Genomic DNA, 22076 nt, shown 5'->3' on the forward strand with positions numbered 1-22076 from the left:
GTTAGAATTAGCAGGTTGTGAGAAAGTTCATGATAACAAGGAGCTTTTTGAATCGCAATTGACTACATTATGCGAGTATAAACGAAGAGTTAATTGAAGTCTCTAGCGGATATTGGTTGTGTAAAAGTATTTTGCGGTACAATATGAATGCGTTGAGTTTTTCTCCATAGATTCATCTTTTATTTTCCCTCCCCACAAGGGGAATTAGGGAAGTAAAGGAATGTTGATATTTATTAGGAAGAGAAAATTAGCGCAAAAAGTCGCTAGAACGGCAACACTGCTCTGGAGACACATTTCGTGTGTCTCCACAGAAATGAGATTGTGCGGAGACAGTGTAGCCAACTATACATGTGTTATAAGTGGAAGTTCTTTGAGACAAGCATGCTGTCACAGTTCACAGTTGGTTATAGTGTTGCAGACACGTCAAATCGCATGTGTTGGTTTTGATAAATATATTGACGCCTAGGAGGTGTGAGCCGGAGTTTTGTTGGTGAAGCCAGGAGTTAGCCAAAGAAACTACTAATTAAAGGGCGCAACTAGTTTTCTGCGCCATGGGTAAGTCTTTCTTCACTATTTTAAGCGTGCGTTGTGGATTAACATAGTTACATGTTATCTGTGTTGTACAGCCCGTAAAGTTAAAGATGTAGATGATCTACTACTACCGCGGCGGTGTTATTGTGTGGACACACTTTTCTGTAGTAAATTTTTGAATTTGCCGGCATCTGAAATCGATAATTGTTTTCTCCTTTTGTTTAGGTGGATTGTTTAGTTACTTTCGAAACCTGTTAGGCAGTCGTGAAATGAGAATCCTCATATTAGGACTTGATGGTGCTGGCAAAACAACCATTCTGTACAGGTTAGCACATGCTTGAAATATTTCTGCACGCTTTCTATTTAGCAATTGATGGTTACTATGTTCTGCATCTTGTATTTAGGATGTTCCTTTTAGATTACAGGTAGGCGAAGTTGTGACAACTATTCCTACCATTGGATTCAATGTAGAGCAGGTTACATACAAGAATTTGAAATTCCAAGTGTGGGATCTTGGTGGACAGACGAGTATAAGGTGAGAAGAATGTCAAGTTCTTCAAGAATTGGGTTGAACTTTGAGCAGATTGGTTTCTGATAGACTTAATGTTTGCCTCCGACTTATTAGTGTCCTACTGTTCGAAAGGCTATAAGAAGAGATTCATAGTGATCTAGACAGCAGAAACTGTTTAGGCCTATACACTCTGTTTTTTGGTCACTAGTTTTAAATTACTATGATCAATGCTCATTCAAGAGTGTTTGTTTATTAAAGCAGTTTATTTGCATGCCTTTGTTTTTGTTTTGAAGTTATTGCTTCAGAGGATGTAAAATCAGTGTGGTTATCTTCATTTGGGTACAGTATAGATACTTTGTACATAAATAAAATTTTGTTGCACATTGTAACTAAGTAGCGCATTTCAAAACTGATGCTCAGAGTTAAAATGTACTTAATCACTGTTTTCATATATCTACAATACTGGTATCTTACGCATTACTTCAACAGCTGAACATTGAATTTTTCTGTTTGTTGTGTTACATCATGCAACATTTTTGCTTTCCAGTTAAAAAACACTTCACATGGTAATGATTACATGCCAAAAATCGTGCAGTGGTTGCTTTGAAAGAATATGTGAACTACATTTATCAAAATTAATTTGAAGAAGTCTTTGTTATGGGAAGTCCTCGTACAGTATTAAGATGCAAAAGCTTTTTATATAAAGTATACAGATCATAGTGACATTCTTGTGGGCTCCCGTATGAGAAATTACTTACGTATCGCTGGAACTGTAAATATGCCATGACAACTTTGGCAAATCACACATATTCTCTATGTTATGTTTACATAGCAGTGCTTTCTCATTTCAGGTCCATATTGAAATTGCGTAGGCCTAAATATATTTACAGTTCATCAGTTACTACCAACTGCCTTCAGTAGTATAAGAAGAAGATAGTGCTACTCACTATAAAGATGACATGTTGAGTTGCAGACAGGCACAAAAAAAAGACAGCTACACATTTAGCTTTCAGCCAGTGTGCATAAGATGTGCTTTCTTGTGTGAATAAATACAGGGTGAACATTAATAAAACCTACAAACTGCTGGGATGTATTCCTAACTGTAAATGAAGGAAAGAAGGTCTTCTAAGCATGTATCCAGAAATCAGTCAGTACCACAGTAGAGAGCACTGACAAATGAAAGTTCCTCTGTCTATGTGCTGAGTGTTCCTTGTGTGTTCCAGGCTGTGTGAGTGACACAGCGTCCTGTAAGCAGCAGAATGGTCCAATATTCATGGAAGCGTCAGATTCCACCCCTCTGCTTTGACCAATGACCTCACCAATATAGTGGAAACGACCATTCACAACTACTCCCATACCGTTCCTGTGACATAATCACGTAAACTTGGCAACAAACAAGAAAATAGATTGAAAAACCACCAAACAGGTATTCATCCAAAAATATAATGAAACTAACGGGACAAGTGGGGGAAACTGGGGGTTTTTGAGTGGGGGCAAACTAAATATAAACACACGCCACTACACCAAATGACAAAAAACGCTAAAATAACAAGACCCCACAACCTTCCCAAATTCCACTTCACACAAAATCCACTGGAATCAATCACTTCCCTTGACCTATATAGGTCAACAGAAACAACAGATACCACACTATAAATCTCAAAATTTCACCACCACCATGCTTAATCCTACCACAAAAAAAAACACCTATAAAATCAAAATTGGAATCAAACACTTCCCTTGACCTGCTATCCTTAAGACATCTCCACATATAGCTGTCCCTGGTCTGAGACATCGAAACTTTAGTAAGCCCAATTTCTTCACGACACACTGAACTCTTCACGACTTCATCCAACAATCCGGATAGTTGAAAAATTTTTTATTAGAAACAACACACTGTCCGCCATCTTTGCCAACAACCGAAAACTGTTGACCTTGTCAGTCATATCCATACCTACCAAAGACATAAACAAAGCAATTTACCAAAATTCACACACAACGAACAGAAAAAACTACAATAACGTCGACATAACAAAACCAAAATTGTTAACTCACTGAAAAATATTCCACTGAAAGCACAGTCACTACCGATACCACACATGTGCAATGCTACCACGCAAGTGAATGCCATACACCACATATCACTCTACCCATAAACACACCACTAGAGAGAACTACCGACCGCAACAACACTTCACCTACAAACACACCACACAAGCAAGATAAACCATAAACATCACTTAACACACACACGCACTACCAGAGAGCACCACTGATCGCACAAAAATGACACCTACAAACACGCCACTCTCACAAACTAAATTCCGCACCGTCGTGACGTCACACACAACCACCACCTTACGTCACGGGTCAAAGCCGATGGATGGAATCGGACACTTCCATTGACCTGGTGTGTTTATGGCCAAGCAGCTGGAAATGGACGAGAGGCAGAACCCAGTCATCTAAATCTGGTGTAGACACAGTCCGTCACTTCCCTGGACATTCATCCATTACACTAAAGCCCAGAAAGGGCTTGAAATGTTGTTTTGTTGTTGTTGGTGTCTGTGAGGGTTCTTGTTCTGGTATAGCCATGCTTCCTCTTGACCATTTCCATCTGCTTGGGCGTACATAATCATCTAGGCTTGTTCCTGACATGAATACTGGACCATTCTGCTGCTTACAGTACGCTGCATCAATCACACAGTCTGCAGCACACAAGGAACACATGGTACATGCTAAGAGGAACTTTCATCCATCAGCACCATCCTCCATGGCAATGATACATTTCCAGATTCATGTTAATAGGTCGTCTTTTTTTTTTTTTTTTTTCCTCCTCCTCCCTCTTACAGTCAGTTTGCTGACTTTAATAATGTTCACTGTGTATGGTGTGTAATTCTGATGAATGCCTGTTTGGCTGAAAGATTTATTTGACAGTCTTTTCGATGTGCCTGTCTGTGACTCAGCCTCTCCACCATATAGCGAGTAGCAACTATACTTTTCGTAATATTTACCCTATGTTGTTGATATTCTATTTTAGAGTTTCTGTTGATTAATAACTGCCTTACATGTGATGAACATATGTAGTCCTAAATGTTGTTCTTGAACTGTCCTGTTAGTATAAGTTTTTCTGAAAATATTTAAATTTTGTTGTCAGTTACAGCATTTGGCAGGGTAGTTTGACAAAGATTTGACATTTGCTGTATTTTTGGGTCAAAGCTTTTCTTCAGTTTTAATCAATTTGATGCGCACGGATGTAGAGGAATGTTAGATACTAGTTGAAGGCTTTGACCAGTAACATCGGAAACATGCCACTAATACCGTAAGCAGTATGGTGCCTATAACTTGATTGTGTCGTCCCCCCCCCCCTCCCCCCCAAGTGGGCTAAACTTAAACTACAGGTCAGTCTGTCACCCCAACCAGGTTTTTCTTAGTATCACGTTGGCTTCAACAGCTAACAACAAAACTGTGAATATGTGCACTGTAAGGTGACATGACAGTAGCCATTAATATTACGTCTCTGGCAAAAGCCAATGACTTTTATCAAACATTCCTCTTGTCCTGGTGCTCTCTATGAAAAAATAGAAATAACTTTTTTTATAAAAAAAGGCAGACAAGCATTTACTTACTGTTGAAGTGTGGGTGTCCCATAGGTACATCTTAGAATAAAACCATATGTTCCTTCCATAGAGTAAAAATATTGCACTACATTGTTTAAGCATTGATATTAAAAACTTATTTCCAGCCATTAATTGTAATTTAATTTTGACCATTTCAGGCCCTACTGGCGTTGCTACTACTCCAATACTGATGCAATTATTTATGTAGTTGATTCAGCAGATAGAGACAGAATAGGAATTTCTAAGGATGAGCTACTTTATATGTTAAGGGTAAGAGATTTTTTTTACTAAAATGTATGTAGTGTTGCACACAAATATCTGAATTTTATGTGAGGTTTAAATCGACTTCTATTCAAAGGCTTATGCATATTAGGTGAATTTGTATAAATTTTTAGTGTTGAGCCATACTGCAAAAAGCTGAAAAAAGTCAAGGAGTAGTATGTAACTTTTTTCAAAATAGGCAACACAGATAATTAGTGTTACATTAAATCTTGCTAAGGTATGTTACTGGAAAGGAATTATTTCTGTTAAAGAAAGTGAGAACATTGTGAACAACAGTTTTTCTCTGGTGGCAATTATAATGGTTATATTTTAAAAATGGGTGAGGTAATTGGTTAGAATATTCAGAAAAATGTAAATCTATACATGGCAAATTCCATGAATTTCATTGCTTCTCACACTGTTCCTTCCAAAGTCAGAAACAGTCTCAGACTGTGACACTAAAATGTGACAGCATTAAATGTTAAATGTTTTTAGCATAGGCACCCACTTGGTGATGTGTGTCGGTTGAGAGGGAACTTTTCCCGTGTCTACTAGGAATGAGGACTACAGTATCTTTGTTACAGAACTCTTACACTTCTAGAAGTTAGCGGATAATCATCAGTTCTCTAGGATAAAATATTTTTTCTGTCTCCTGCAAAATATTTCTTGTGGCATGAAGTGTCTTGAAAATGACAAATTCATTTATATAAAGAATGCCAATTTTATGTCTAGTCTCCGTCTAGCCTGTCTCATTGCATCCATCGTTGGTTCACTGATGAACAAACTGGTGTACTGCTTGGCTAATATTTGTCTGCATGTGTGTGACTATGCACACCACATAAAGAATCTGGTCAAATTTATCAGTTGAATTAAGTCTTTGACTTGCTGATAGTGGTGATGTGGTCATTTTTTATGTAGATGCACTGTTTGTAAAAGATTCTCATTGAAGTTCTTTGAAAGTGGCGGTGACACAAACATTGGTACATAGTGCAGCGCCAGAATGATATTACATACTGATAACCTGTCCCATAGCTGAGCCGTCTATTCAAGGTCTTCAGGAACAGTAGTTACAACAATAACAAAATAAATTAAGACCTCAAGTAAGGATCACAGTATGATCACTGACGAGAATCAGCCACTCTGTAGCTCAGTGTTGAGTAAGACAAACATCCTGTCGAAACACTGGCAATTAATTTGACATGTTAAAGATCCAGCAGACCTTAGAAAACTTGGGATGTACAGATGCCTTGAGAGTGCAGCCAACCTTAAGTAATACATACAGTGCACTCTCTACAACGCAGGAAGGAACATGAGAGATTTATCACCTACACTACACCGAAATCTCTGCTTCAGCTAAACATGCTGTAGTAAACGGTCACCAGATCAAGTTTTGAGACATTAGTTGTAGCTCATGCTAATGGTTTCAGGAACAGTGTAATTAAAGAAACCATTGAAATAAAAAAAACACAGATAACTCGCGATAGCAGCAGCTTATACCTCAGTGTGGTGTGGGATCTAGTTGTTGAGAGACTGAGTCTAGTGACTCAAATGTGTAGTTGCATAGCCCCTTACATGGTGTACCAGTAGTGCATCAGCAGCTGTTCTGCATGCTGATGGCTAAAGAGTACTTTGTCGAAAACTTTTGGCATTTTAGCCACCTGATACAGCTGAAAGCCTGAGTACATTTTGTTGGATGTTATTGCCATGATGCTTTGCCTTCTTACATTATTAGTCAAACTTTTAATACACGGTTAATTCAGGGCAATCTTCTACAGATTAAAATGTTGTTGTTGTTGTTGTTGTTGTTGTGGTCTTCAGTACTGAGACTGGTTTGATGCAGCTCTCCATGCTACTCTATCCTGTGCAAGCTTCTTCATCTCCCAGTACCTACTGCAACCTACATCCTTCTGAATCTGCTTAGTGTATTCATCTCTTGGTCTCCCCCTACGATTTTTACCCTCCACGCTGCCCTCCAATACTAAATTGGTGATCCCTTGATGCCTCAGTACATGTCCTACCAACCGATCCCTTCTTCTGGTCAAGTTGTGCCACAAACTTCTCTTCTCCCCAATCCTATTCAATACTTCCTCATTAGTTATGTTATCTACCCATCTAATCTTCAGCATTCTTCTGTACCTACTCCAAATTTTTCTTTTGTTTCCTTTACTGCTTGCTGAATATACAGATTGAATAACATTGGGGATAGGCTAGTACACTGTCTCACTGCCTTCCCAATCACTGCTTCACTTTCATATCCCTCGACTCTTATAACTGCCATCTGGTTTCTGTACAAATTGTAAATAGCCTTTCACTCCCTGTATTTTACCCCTGCCACCTTTAGAATTTGAAAGAGAGTATTCCAGTCAACATTGTCAAAAGCTTTCTCTAAGTCTACAAATGCTAGAAACGTAGGTTTGCCTTTCCTTAATCTTTGTTGTAATATAAGTCGTAGGGTCAGTATTGCCTCACATGTTCCAGTATTTCTACGGAATCCAAACTGATCTTCCCAGAGGTCGGCTTCTACTAGTTTTTTCCATTCGTCTGTAAAGAATTCGTGTTAGTATTTTGCAGCTGTGGCTTATTAAACTGATTGTTCGGTAATTTTCACATCTGTCAACACCTGCTTTCTTTGGGATTGGAATTATTATATTCTTCTTGAAGTCTGAGGGTATTTCTCCTGTTTCATACATCTTGCTCACCAGATGGTAGAGTTTTGTCAGGACTGGCTCCCCCAAGGCCGTCAGTAGTACTAATGGAATGTTGTCTATTCCGGGGGCCTTGTTTCGACTCAGGTCTTTCAGTGCTCTGTCAAACTCTTCATGCAGTATCGTATCTCCCATTTCATCTTCATCTACATCCTCTTCCATTTCCATAATATTGTCCTCAAGTACATCGCCCTTGTATAGACCCTCTATATACTCTTTCCACCTTTCTGCTTTCCCTTCTTTGCTTAGAACTGGGTTTCCATCTGAGCTCTTGGTATTCATGCAAGTGGTTCTCTTTTCTCCAAAGGTCTCTTTAATTTTCCTGTAGGCAGTATCTATCTTACCCCTAGTGAGATAAGCCTCTACATCCTTACATTTGTCCTCTAGCCATCCCTGCTTACCCATTCTGCACTTCCTGTCGATCTCATTTTTGAGACTTTTGTATTCCTTTTTGCCTGCTTCATTTACTGCATTTTTATATTTCCTCCTTTCATCAATTAAATTCAATATTTCTTCTGTTACCCAAGGATTTCTACTAGCCCTCGTCGTTTTACCCACTGGATCCTCTTCTGCCTTCACCACTTCATCCCTGAAAGCTACCCATTCTTCTTCTACTGTATTTCTTTCCCCCATTCCTGTCAATTGTTCCCTTATGCTGTCCCTGAAACTCTGTACAACCTCTGTTTTAGTCATTTTATCCAGGTCCCATCTCCTTAAATTCCCACCTTTTTGCAGTTTCTTCAGTTTTAATCTACAGGTCATAACCAATAGATTGTGGTCAGAGTCCACATCTGCCCCTAGAAATGTCTTACAATTTAAAATCTGGTTCCTAAATCTCTGTGTTACCATTATATAATCTATCTGATACCTTTTAGTATCTCCAGGGTTCTTCCATGTATACAACCTTCTATCATGATTCTTAAACCAAGTGTTAGCTATGATTAAGTTGTGCTCTGTGCAAAATTCTACCAGGCGGCTTCCTCTTTCATTTCTTAGCCCCAATCCATATTCACCTACTACGTTTCCTTCTCTCCCTTTTCCTACACTCGAATTTGTCACCCATGACTATTAAATTTTCATCTCCCTTCACTATCTGAATAATTTCTTTTATTTCATCATACATTTCTTCAATTTCTTCGTCATCTGCAGAGCTAGTTGGCATATAAACTTGTACTACTGTAGTAGGTGTGGGCTTCATATCTATCTTGGCCACAACAATGCGTTCACTATGCTGTTTGTAGTAGCTTACCCGCATTCCTATTTTCCTATTCATTATTAAACCTACTCCTGCATTACCCCTATTTGACTTTGTGTTTATAACCCTGTAGTCACCTGACCAGAAGTCTTGTTCCTCCTGCCACCGAACTTCGCTAATTCCCACTATATTTAACTTTAACCTATCCATTTCCCTTTGTAAATTTTCTAACCTACCTGCCCGATTAAGGGATCTGACATTCCACGCTCCGATCCGTAGAACGCCAGTTTTCTTTCTCCTGATAACGACATCCTCGTGAGTAGTCCCCGCCCGGAGATCCGAATGTGGGACTATTTTACTTCCGGAATATTTTACCCAAGAGGACGATATCATCATTTAATCATACAGTAAAGCTGCATGCCCTCGGGAAAAATTACGGCCGTAGTTTCCCCTTGCTTTCAGCCGTTCGCAGTACCAGCACAGCAAGGCCGTTTTGGTTATTGTTACAAGGCCAGATCAGTCAATCATCCAGACTGTTGCCCCTGCAACTACTGAAAAGGCTGCTGCCCCTCTTCAGGCACCACACGTTTGTCTGGCTTCTCAACAGATACCCCTCCATTGTGGTTGTACCTACGGTACGGCTATCTGTATCGCTGAGGCACGCAAGCCTCCCCACCAACGGCAAGGTCCATGGTTCATGGGGGGGGACAGATTAAAATATGCCATGTATAATACGGTCTGAGATATTCGTATGAAAGCAGTCACCTTATGACAATTTCCCCTCATATTATTTCAAAATATTCCTGAAGCGGTGATGTACTTAACAGTTGCTGTTTTCCTGTGCAGTGGTTTGACTAGTTTTTTCATTTTACTGCATGCTGAAATTCGTCCAAGTTTGGTTGTAGTTTGTAAGAAATACACTTCTTCATTTGCAGTGGTTGCCAAAATGTGAATGACACAGTAATTAGCATACTCATGAGCCAGATCAACAGATATGGTACTCTTAGATGAACTGTGAAACTTTTGTGAGATATGGGTTCCACATACATTGAATAGTGATGAAAATGAAATGCTCATTAGTGTTTGGCCCATTTTAAATTAATCAAACTGATTTTGTGCATTAATTTTTACTATGGATGGGGTGTGGGTTGAGGACTTCTCATTGTAAATTGAACAGTCAAAGTAATGGGTGGAAGCTGGAGTCCTCAGTAGTGAAGTCAGCCTGTTTAACGGGCTGGACTGGTTTTCACCAATGTTTTCCAAAAGAGATTCTTCTTGCTTATTACTATGCAAAAGCTAAACCAGTGACATGAGAATATTTTCTTCAGGGAAATGTAGCTGTCCAGGAACTAAGAAAATGGGAAAGATGAGGGATTTGAGTAGTTCAGATTGCAGGATCACAGATTTGTTTTCCAGACTTAACCTTTGGTGGTTGCAGATACACTTCCTACTAACCGTACTGAATGCTGCATCATTATCATTAATCTGGCTACCTGCTTGCTAAGTACCTTGCCAGGCCAAGTTACCTGCATGGCCTGCCAGGCCCTGCACAATTTTTTTTAAAGCACAAAGTGGAGTTTCTTTCCGTTAATCATTCAGCGTCTGGTTCACACTGATAGAACAGATTGTATGTAACAATAAGAATGTATTTAAGTTATTCAGACATGTAGTTACTGAGTAGGGTGATTCTCTTGAGATAAAGTTTTGTACATACTCTGCCTTTAAAATATTTTTCCCCCTAAGAATTATATTTCCAGTACTTTGTGAAGGGACTTTGGTAGTCTGTGGTAAAAACGATGTTGTATTCCCCACTTTACCAACCCACAACACAAAACATAATTTTTTTTGAAAATCCACAGTTTACTTTTGGGTGTTTTCAGCAAAACATATTATGTCATTTGACTATTTGTCTTTTCATATATTGGTATTTCTCAGTTGCACGAGACTGCAGTCGTGTGTGTGTGTGTGTGTGTGTGTGTGTGTGTGTGTGTGTGTGTGTGTGTGTGTGTGTTTTGTCCTTAGTGTAAGTTAGTTGAAGTTGGATTAAGTAGTGTGTAAGCCTAGGGACCTCAGCAGTTTGGTCCCAAAGGAACTTACCACCAGTTATCAAGTGCACTGTTTACTTACTACTTCTGGGGGTTAATAGAGATGTCCAGTGTGGCTGCCTTCCAACATGACCTAAGGTCAATGGTTTTTATTATTATAAGCCTCAAAAAAATGACATAAAACACCTCGCATTCATATCTGGTTTCTTTGTTTTCTTTGTTTCAAACAAATGGTGCATCTATGCATTTGTGTACTTTTCTTTTGAGTGTTTATGCTTACGTGGCTGTTGATCACGACCGTAAACAAATGAGAACTTAGACTCCCCAAGGGGGGAGCAGCGGTGTGGGCAAATAAGCTCCACTTCCCTCTCGAAGGGCTGCCATTCTACTCCCACATGCTGTGCTTCCACGAAAACACAACTGACATAACAGTTATAAGGATCGCCGATTCATTTTGTTGTGGTGAGTCATATTCGAATCCCTTTATGCACCAGGCTTAGTTTTTTTCACTCATTTCAGAAAAAATAAAAGAAAACTGCAACACAAGGCAAATTGGAATAACAAAGTATTTGGTAGTGGCTACAGTGCAATTGTTTGCTGTACCGGTATCTTACGCAACCATAGTTCAAAACACTCCCCACTTAAAACTGCCACATTAATACCGCATGCAGTTGTTCCATTTATAACTTGTCAACATAAATTGTCCTCATTGCAAAAACAGCTTTATGTGAGTTGCTACTGTGTAACTGCTATTCTTGCAAATTGTGTAAGTTAATTTCCTTTGTTGTGTCAGAGTGCAAAATAAAATGCAGACCATAACCAGTCAAACAGCACATTTTAATTCCAAACCCACTTAGTTTGGACAATATAGTTTGAAACACAATTGCCCTTTAACAGTAGGTTTTTCTACATAGAGGGCTTTTGATATAGATGGAATGCAATGTGAAATGTTGTATAAACTTTATCACAGTGTTTCTAATTTTAAACAACCTGTCTTCATAACTGCCACATGTCACCAAAGTGAAGCATTGCCACAATTAATAGAAAGTGGTCTCTTGACATTTAGCAGACAACTGGAATGTTTGTTCCTCTGTATCAGTAAACATTAATTTTCAGCTTCTTCATGTGAAATATAAACAGACAAATTGTGGTGCGATGGGGAGCTGCCCTTGTAAGGACAAACTCTGCAGAGCTTGTTCTTTACTAACAATTAGAAAATTAAAAATAATAATTGTTATTGGATACTTATTGGAAACTCAGTTGCCTAACTGCGTAAGCATAGGCCAGCTTTGGTTTGAATGCAAAGAAATAGTATTGACGGCAGTTGAGATATGTATACCACACAAATTATTAAGAGATGGTTCTGATCCCCATCATCATCATAAACTAAAGGCTATGCCTTGTCGATTTAGCCACTTCCCTCTCTCCAGTGTCATCCTCTTCAATTCTTCATACGATTTTATCCCCATATCTTCTTTGATGTTATTAAAATACATTGCTCTTGGCCTGTCTCTTGGTTTTTTCCCTAAAACTTTTCCGTCAAATAAATTCTTTAGGAATTGGTTGTGTCTCATTATGTGCTCTTTAATTTTTGATTTTCTTCATATAAAATTAATTGTTGGTAAGGTGGGTACCAGGTTAAGATTCATTGGGAGAGTCCTTAGAAAATGTAGTCCATCAACAAAGGAGGTGGCTTACAAAACACTCGTTTGACCTATACTTGAGTATTGCTCATCAGTGTGGGATCCGTACCAGAGCGGGTTGACGGAGGAGATAGAGAAGATCCAAAGAAGAGCGGCGCGTTTCGTCACAGGGTTATTTGGTAACCGTGATAGCATTACGGAGATGTTTAGCAAACTCAAGTGGCAGACTCTGCAAGAGAGGTGCTCTGCATCGCAGTGTAGCTTGCTCGCCAGGTTTCGAGAGGGTGCGTTTCTGGATGAGGTATCGAATATATTGCTTCCCCCTACTTATACCTCCCGAGCAGACCACGAATGTAAAATTAAAGAGATTAGAGCGCACACGGAGGCTTTCAGACAGTCGTTCTTCCCGCGAACCATACGCGACTGGAACAGGAAAGGGAGGTAATGACAGTGGCACGTAAAGCGCCCTCCGCCACACACCGTTGGGTGACTTGCGGAGTATAAATGTAGATGTAGATGTAGAAATTTCTTTTATGGAGTATTGCCTCGGTTGCGTGATTGGATTTGTGCTTCTCCAGCAGGAAGGACACAGTTCATAGTAATTGATGGAAAGTTATTGAGTAAAACACAAGTAATATCTGACATTCCCCAAGGAAGTGTTAGAGGCCTTTTGCTGTTCCTGATATACATAAATGACATAGGAGACAATCTGAGTGTTTCTTTGATTTTTTTGTAGATGATGTATACATTTACCATCTCATAAAGTCATCAAAACAAATTTCAAAATGATTGACAAGCTATCTTTATGGTGCAAAAAGTGGCAGTTAACTTTAAATAATGAAAAGTGCGAAGTCGTCCAGTTCATCATACTTAATGTTTATAATCACAAATAATTTAAATTGGAATAATCACATAATGTTACGGGTAGAGGAAGCCGAAGACTGATTTATTGGTTGAACACTTAGAAAGTGCAACAGGTCTACTAGACTGCTTACATAACACTTGTCTGCCCTCTTCTGGATTATTGCTGTGCAGTGGGAGATCCACATCAGAAGGGACTGATAGACGACATCAAAAAAGTTCAATTAAGAGCAGCACGCACTTTTAGAGCGTGAAACGGTAGAGAATACTTGAAGATAGTTTGTTGAGTCCTCCGCCAGACATTCAACTGTGAATTGCAGAGAAATTGTGTTGATGTAGATGCTCTCAAATATCTATGGACTTACTCGTAGTTTTTACTGCAGCAGCATTAAAGTGTCACTGTAGTGACTGTGAGGCTGTCCTGTAGTACTGCTTCTTTTGCTTCCTGGTACTGATGCAGACTGACTAACTGACATGGTCTTGTGTGCTAGCTGCTGATATGCTGTTTTCAGGGACTTCTGGCCAAGTTACTCTAGCACTGTTGCTTTTGCCTAATGCTACTGAGGGTCTTCCTTATTTCTGGAGACTTCCATCCTCAGTTGAAATGATTGTCAAACGTGAGTCTTGTTAAGATTTCAGTGTTTGCCTCAGCGTTGCGACTGTTGCTATAGCTATTGCATGCCAAGCATGTTAGTCTATCAGTGACCATGGCTGTGAACTATTCACTTTTGGCTCTGTGTGGGAACACTTGTTATTTTTGCTCCACTCTCACTGACCCAACATCACTTGCATCATGCCTTCCCAGCTCTGCGCCATCTTGTTAGTTAACAAAGTTTATTTTCATAGGTCCGTGGAACTTTTTACATTAATAGCATTTGACAGTCATGACTTATTCCACACAAAAACATTGTATCAATTGCATTGACAGAAAAGAGTACTATGTCACTCTCATAATGCCATTGGTTGTTAGATATGTTGGTTATGATTGAGCATGTGGCTACTTCATTCTTTTTTAAATAAAATAATACAAGCAGTTGGATTAGGTAGTTCAGATGGTTATTTGCAGAAGGATGTCATGTACTAAGTACACAGAAATATGTAATAAAACTATTAGGTGGAGTACCTTATTTTGATCAGTTGAGGGCCAGTATCATATCGATATAGGTAAGTGATTTTTGGAGTTGTTGGTGTAATGCTCTTGTTTTTAGGTAAATTATATCAACTCAATTTTTTATGTAATTCTGTAGCATGCACACACTGAGCAACAACTGTTGATTTTGTGTATTGTAACCATATTAATCACAGGTGGACACTAATCTGTCATAATTTCATCATTTGTTCTCAATGTGTTATCACTTTGCTAGAATTGGAGCATAGAGTAGTTATTTTACAAGCGATAAAAGTATTATTATTAAGCTGAGCAAAGAATACTCGATAAAGAAAAACAGGAAAAAGTTTTTTTGGAACTTGCTTTAAAATGTGAAAAATACATTTCATTCAGCTTTGTTCTGTCAGATATCTTTAGTGTAACATTTTAACAAGAAATTATAAATGTAGAAAGTGCAGGTCCGTTTTCATGCTTATTGGTGAAACCATGGATTAAGCTCGCTGAAAGGTTTAGTTTCATCTACTTTTTATACTGTCAAGTTTGGGACAGTAGAAATTAGTAAATTAACTAATTTTCATTCAGTTATCTCATCTAGAAGAAATTATATTATGCAGTAAATTCTAACTTTGGACATTCACAAGAGAACGTATTTACAACTGTATGTAATAGATACTTAGTTGTATTGGCTGCAACCTTTGAAGTGTATCTTGATAAATGGATGTTTCGATTTTTCAGTCAGAATCCAAGAAAGATAATTAACCATCTCAGGAAAAAAATTATCACTCGTACTAATTTTGTTAGAAAACTCATTTGAGTCTGAGTAATGTTCACAGATAAGTTACTAAGAGCAAAAATGATCTAAACTATGCTTTAGTGAATCTAAAATTGTTCAGAAAGAAATGAAGTATAAAATTCTTTTCCAAAAGTACTCATAGAAAGGGGTTCATCAGTATGATTTTGTAATATAAAATTCTGCTTGCATATGTTCGTGCTCACAAAACACGAAAAATTGTCACTCAGTTGCTTTGAAGTTTTGACACAGTGTGAATGTGCATGTGAATACGTGCGTTTTTATATACCTATTTTTTAAGTACAGGGTGTGTCATCAGATTTTAAAAAATCATAACTATTATGTTATTAGAGATACATGTATAAACAATGTACTGTTGGAAAGAGCAAGCTCTAGAGTTTTACATGGTTCCTGCTAGGTAGCAGCAGTGTGCACCCACTCCAGTTCTAGTAAAAATGGTGTCGAGTCAACAAAGCATTTTCTTTGCAAAAACGGGCATAATGTCTGCAGGGATACCGCAATCACTTTTTATACCTGTTACATATAATCCATCTTGATTGCAAAAATGTTTATTCACATGACCAGTTTCGGTTCCTCTAGAACCATCTTCAGATCTGAAATGACAATGATATGAATTCACAAATGAATTTCACAAATGAAAACGATTGAAAACAGAGGGCGATTTCTATATCCATGGCGCTGGTGCAGACTTGTTTTGCTCCATGGTCTGCTTCTGTGATTCCCGCGATTTCGGTGTTGTGCCGCGAGCGATTGTCCAAAAACGATAATTTTATTGTGTATTCTAATTTTGACAAGTACAGATTTTAACCTTGACAACTATAGATCTTAAGTATTTTTAGAGATAAAAGCAAATTAGAAAAATCTACTTAATACAGTATGTGCATATGTAATGTAACAAATGTACCAGACGCCACTTGTCGGTAAGAGTTTTATAATTAATATAAATGACGTACATTCTGCCAACCAATTTAATGTGACTCAGCATGTGAAGGTTGCAGAGTGTGGGCAGGTTACTCCTGTAAGTGAAATAAAGTACATTCTGATACATCTGATGTTGATCAGGTTGGACGAAATAGGCTTGCATTTGTGAACTAGTAAATTAGTATCATTGTCATTTCAGATCTGAAGATAGTTCAGAGGAACCGAAACCGGTCATGTGAATAAACATTTTTGAAATCAAGACAGATTATAAGTAAAAAGCATTTTGTGTTCTATGTTTTGCACAGTGCTGGTCAGTAATAACTGTTTACTGTGACTTTCATACTATGTATGGTATGGATCCTCCTACAGCACAGAGCATTAGACAATGGCATGAACAATTCTGAGAAAGAGGTGGTTTGTGTAAAGGCAAATTGCCAGGCTGTCCCCAAGTGTCTGACATAGACTTCAAACACATCCACCATAGGTTCACAAGGAATCCGCAGAAATCCATTTGCCGTGCAGCTCAGTAGGGCAACGTGCCCCCAGTGTCCATCTGCCGTGTGTTGCATCAACGTTTACACATGAAACCATACAAAATTCACCTACTGCAAACTCTTCGTGAAGGTGATGAGCAACAATGTGTGGAGTTCTGTAATTTCGTTCTTGGCAGGCTGGAGGATGACAGTTTTCTTTCACATTTAGTGACGAGGCAACATTCCATTTTAATGGAAAGGTGAACTGTCTTAATGTGTGAATATGGGGTACAGAACAACCAAATTAAGTTGTACAACATGAGAGGGACTCTGCAAAATTTAATGTGTTTTGTGCAGCTTCACAGGAAAAGGTGTATAGTTCATTTTTCTTTGCTGAGAACACTGTTACAGGAAGCACATATCTCGATATGCTTGAGAACTTTCTTTTCCCATAGTTACAGACTGATTTGAATGACTTCATTAATCAACAGGATGGGGTACCGTCACACTGACATTTGGAAGTGTGGGAATTTTAAATCAAAGGATTACTGAACGATGGATCGGTCACAGTGGACCAAATGATTCAGCCCACATATTATTGGCCTACAAGGTCTCGGGATCTGTCTGTATGTGATTATTTCTTGTGAGGGGATTATAAAGACTATTTATGTGCCCCCATTACCAGCAACAATGAATCAACAGACACATTGCAGAACAGCAGCTGTGGAAGTTGTAACTCAAGACATGCTTGCTACAGTGTGGGAACAATTTGAATACCACATTGACACATACTGTGCATCTCATGTTGAACACCTATGAAAAAATACAAAAAAATAACTTCTTGAGTTTGCCATTCACCAAAAAAACAAATTCATTGTATATGTTTGTTTCGGAAATATAGACTTGCAAAATCGGATGATTCTTTTTGATACACCCTGTGTATAGAAATAAGTGTGTAATATACGGTATATAGGGAAATGTTGTCACCAAAAATCTCGAAACATTTTTGACAGTTTCATAAAATTTTACATGATATTCTAATGGAACATTCAGATGGACAGTAGGCTGTGTATTTTTAATATATTCGTTCGCGCGCGCGCGCGCGCTCACACACACACACACACACACACACACACACACACACACACACACACACACACACACACACTCTCTCTCTCTCTCTCTCTCTCTCTCTCTCTTACACTCACACTCTGAAAAGTTGTTGGCAAACATCTCAAAGTTGTTGACCTATTTATTTCAAAGGCTCGAAAGTTGCACAGGTCACAGCAATACTCAAGAAAGTTAGTAGGAGTAATCCAATAAATTACAGGCCCAAATCATTAACATTAGTATGCAGCAGGATTTTGTAACATATATTTTATTTGAACATTATGAATTACCTTGAAGACAACAGTCCGTTGACATATAATCAACATGGATTTAGACAATATTGTTCTGTGAAATACAACTAGCTCTTTACCTACACGAAGTGTTTAGTGCTGTTGAGAAGGGATTTGCAATTGATCCCATATTTCTAGATTTCCAGAAGGCTTTCGACACTGCACCACATAAATGGCTTCGTGCTTACGGAATATCGTCTCAGTTATGTGACTGGATTCATGATTTCCTGTCAGAGGGGTCACAGTTGCTAGTAATTGACAGAAAATCGAGTAAAACAGAAGTGATTTCTGGCATTCCACAAGGTAGAGTTATAGGCCCTTTCCTGTTCCTTATCTATATAAACGTTTTGGGAGACAATCTGAGCAGTCATCTTAGGTTGTTTGCAGATGATGCTGTCATTTATTGACTAGTAAAGTCATCAGAAGATCAAAACAAATTGCATAGCAATTCAGAAAAGACATCTGTATGGTACGAAAATTGGCTGTTGATCCTAAATAACAAAAAGTGTGAGGTCATGCACATCAGTGCTGAAAGGAATCTGTTAAACCCGGTTGAACAATAAATCTGTCAAATCTAAAGGCAGTAAATTCAACTAAATACCTCAGAATTACAGTTACAAACAACTTAAATTGGAAGGAACACACAGAAAATGTTGTGGGAAGGCTAACCAGATTGAGTTTTATTGGCAGGACACTTTGAAAATGTAACAGATCTGCTAAGGAGATTTAGAATACTGCTGTGCAGTGTGGGATCTTTACCAGATAGGATTGATGGAGTACATTGAAAAAGTTGAAAAAAGGGCAGCGCATTTTGTATTATCACAAAATAGGGGGAAAGTGTCACTGAAATGATATAGGATTTGGGGTGGACACCAGTCAGGCGCTTTAATGTGATTTGAATAGTATCCGTGTAGATGTATTTTTTTCAACAACAGTGTCCAGGTTTTCTGCTAAAACCAGCTTCAAGAAAGAAAATGCTCTGCTTTAGGAATGTGCAGTTTTGTTTCCTTTATCACAGGCAGTTTAAACCAAGATCATGGGGCATTCAAACTGTTAGACAAATTGTTTATCCCATATATATTCTTGATCATTATATATATTTTTCAACATGATTTGTATCTACAGCAATGAGCTGTTTTTTTTCCCCCTCACAGATGGTTTTCAAAGAAAACAAGGAAGTTGTATTTCAGTTTTATCAGCCTATGATTTGAATACTACAACAGAATCTGAATTGGCAATAACAAAAAACAAGGCTGAAGTTGAGAAGGCATGGGAGGAAATGGACACGGAGTGGAAAAGAGGAAGTGGACAGAGAGGAGGGAGGAGGAGGGGGTGGACAAAGAGAGGGTGAGGAGATGGAAAGAGACAGGGGGAGAAGATTAGGACATATTTAATTCCCATATATATTAGAAATGTGTTCTTTCTCTTCCGTCTTTTTCATTTGACCATACTGATCCACAACTCATGGCCAGGAATAGCTAGTTGTTACCTAAATTCATTATGAAATGTGTGTGTAACTGTTTCATGAAATAACATGTTCCCATTCTTAAAACTAGTTGCAAATATTTGCTTAACAACATAACAGCTATGTTGTCAGTTATGTCTCGCTTGGTAAGAGTTTTTGACTAATTTATGTTGCTAGCAAAAATGAATCTGTATTTGTGAGAGCAAAGTACAAGGTACTTCGCTTTCATATTACATCTAAAGGCTGCCTGCTATAAAAATATACAGTAATTATATCACTCACATTGCCATCTCTCCAGAAAATATTAATTTTTCAAATTAACGGATTTTTCCCCTAGGAATGATGTTGAGTGTGTAATACTGTGCTTTTAATGCTAGTTTTTGGATTAACAGGCTGTCATCAGACACTTCATTATATTAATATTTTCCTAATATACATTATCTTAATCTTTACTTATGATTAGTAGATTCCAGTGTGACACTTCTCAAGCTTTTACTTTTTAAATTGTTCATTTATTAAGTATCTTAATACCCATAAATGATATTGTTGCATTATTATGCAGGAAGATGAACTACAGGGAGCAATTTTAGTAGTTCTTGCTAATAAGCAGGATATTGAAGGAGCACTGAGTGTAGCAGAAGTCCATCAGGCACTTGGGCTCGATGCTCTGAAGAACAGAACTTTCCAGATATTTAAAACCTCAGCAACAAAAGGTGAAGGGCTTGATGCGGCGATGGACTGGTTGTCAAATGCCCTTCAAAATCGCAAATAAAGGTTCCTTTTGGACAATTTCCTCTTGCCTCATGGGTCAACGTGCACATCAGATGTAAAGTGTGTCTATGATAGAGTAGCAAAGACTGTGATGAAGTGAACTTCTGAAACAACAGTGAAATTAAGTGTAAGAATGTGAACAATGTCTGTGATGATAGCAGCTCATGAAATTGGGTGAGTGAAGAGTTCCACTTCGTTTTATTTTTAATATCCATCACAAAGTCACTTATTATTAATTATATATTTTATTTCCATTTTTCATGTCATTGTATGCTGGTATGAGTGCAACAACAGTGAGTCAAGCCTATGTATTATTTTTACTGTACAAAATGTTATAAAACACTTAACAGAATATACTATTGTACCTCTTTCTGTGGTATCTGACTGAAATGGATGGGCTTAAAAGCATGTAAAACAATCAGTTGGATTGTACTGTGGCATCATTAGTTGTTAACTTTGAGAACAACTTACCACAAATCTTCAATGTGATTGGCAAGATTGTATTTTTAATTATAGCATCATTGCTGTGCAAAACGGCAAACCTGTAAAGAAATGAATTTCTGTATTGAAATAAATATTCATGATGTGAAATCATGTCCACTTAGCTCTGGTGCAGACTATAACCTTTGTAAATAGTAAGAACCTTATCATCTGTTGTTTCAAAAGTTGAGATCTAGTCAAGTCATTACCTGGAATGTCCAGCAAATATGTTTCATATGTAGATTACATATTTGATAGACAATGTGCTAAAAAAATAAATTTATTCATAAACTTTGCTGGAAAACATTAGAGTTGCATTTCTTAGTGCTTGTTTAAGATTACATTATACAAAGGTAAGAGAACTGGCAGACAGCATATGAATGTAGACTTTTCATGTTATTATTACCTCACAAAAAATTCTGTGGACCTCAAGATGTGTCTGTAGTAATGGTTAAAATAATATAATGCAACATGAGGAAACACCTTTACTGACCTTACAGCAGAAGTATTGAAGGGAGTAGGCTTATAAACAAGAAATCGAAAATTGCTGCTCAGCTAGTGAATTTATTTTCATGGACTAACCACAAGGACCCAGACCCACAAATAAATTGTCTCATCACTAAGGCACATACATGTCATGAAGCACTTTTGCCTATGATTGCTACCTTTTACCTGTACGAAATGTGATTGGAAAGTTTTAAGAGTGGCTTGTAATTGTACAATGGTGGTACTTACAAGCTATTGTGATTCATCTCCTTCAAAATAGTCCTCTTCTGACTGAACACACTGACTCTAACAGTGTTTCCACTTTTGGAAACATTCCTGGAAATTTTTTTCCTGAAGTGTGTTAAGGACACTTTCCGAAATTGCCTGGTTGTCTTAGTGAAATCGCTTCCCTTTCAGTGAAAATTTCAGTTTAGGAAACAGGTAGAAGTCTGCAGGGGCCAAATCAGGGGAATATGGTGGTTGTGGAAGAACAGGAATTTTGAATTTGGTCAAAAATTCAATGATAGAGAAGGCACGATGAACCGGAGCATTGTCATGGTGTAGCACCCAACTCCTGTCTTTCCACAATGCAGGTCTTTTCTTCCACACCTTTTTGTGCAAACGCTCAAGGGCACATTTGTTGTATTCCTGGTTAATTGTCTGTCCTCCAGGGGTAAATTCATGACGCACAATACCGGTAGAATCAAAAAGAGTCACTAACATTGTCTTCACCTTCGACCAACTTTGCCCTGCTTTTTTCGTTCGTGGTGAACCTGGAGTCTTCCACTGCAA

At 38.1% G+C, this 22076-nt stretch overlaps 1 protein-coding gene across 1 annotated transcript; it reads left to right on the forward strand.

Moving 5' to 3' along the window:
- Window positions 1–388: 388 nt before the first annotated feature.
- LOC126174979 (ADP-ribosylation factor-like protein 1) lies at window positions 389–20909 on the forward strand. Its single transcript, XM_049921454.1, has 5 exons — window positions 389–555; window positions 757–856; window positions 950–1066; window positions 4818–4929; window positions 20110–20909. Exons 1-5 carry the CDS (start codon window positions 552–554, stop codon window positions 20317–20319), a joined length of 543 nt encoding a protein of 180 aa, XP_049777411.1. The 5' UTR covers window positions 389–551; the 3' UTR covers window positions 20320–20909.
- Window positions 20910–22076: the final 1167 nt, after the last annotated feature.

This window comes from Schistocerca cancellata, chromosome 3 (assembly GCF_023864275.1).
Source record: "Schistocerca cancellata isolate TAMUIC-IGC-003103 chromosome 3, iqSchCanc2.1, whole genome shotgun sequence".
NCBI classification, from domain to species: domain Eukaryota; kingdom Metazoa; phylum Arthropoda; class Insecta; order Orthoptera; family Acrididae; genus Schistocerca; species Schistocerca cancellata.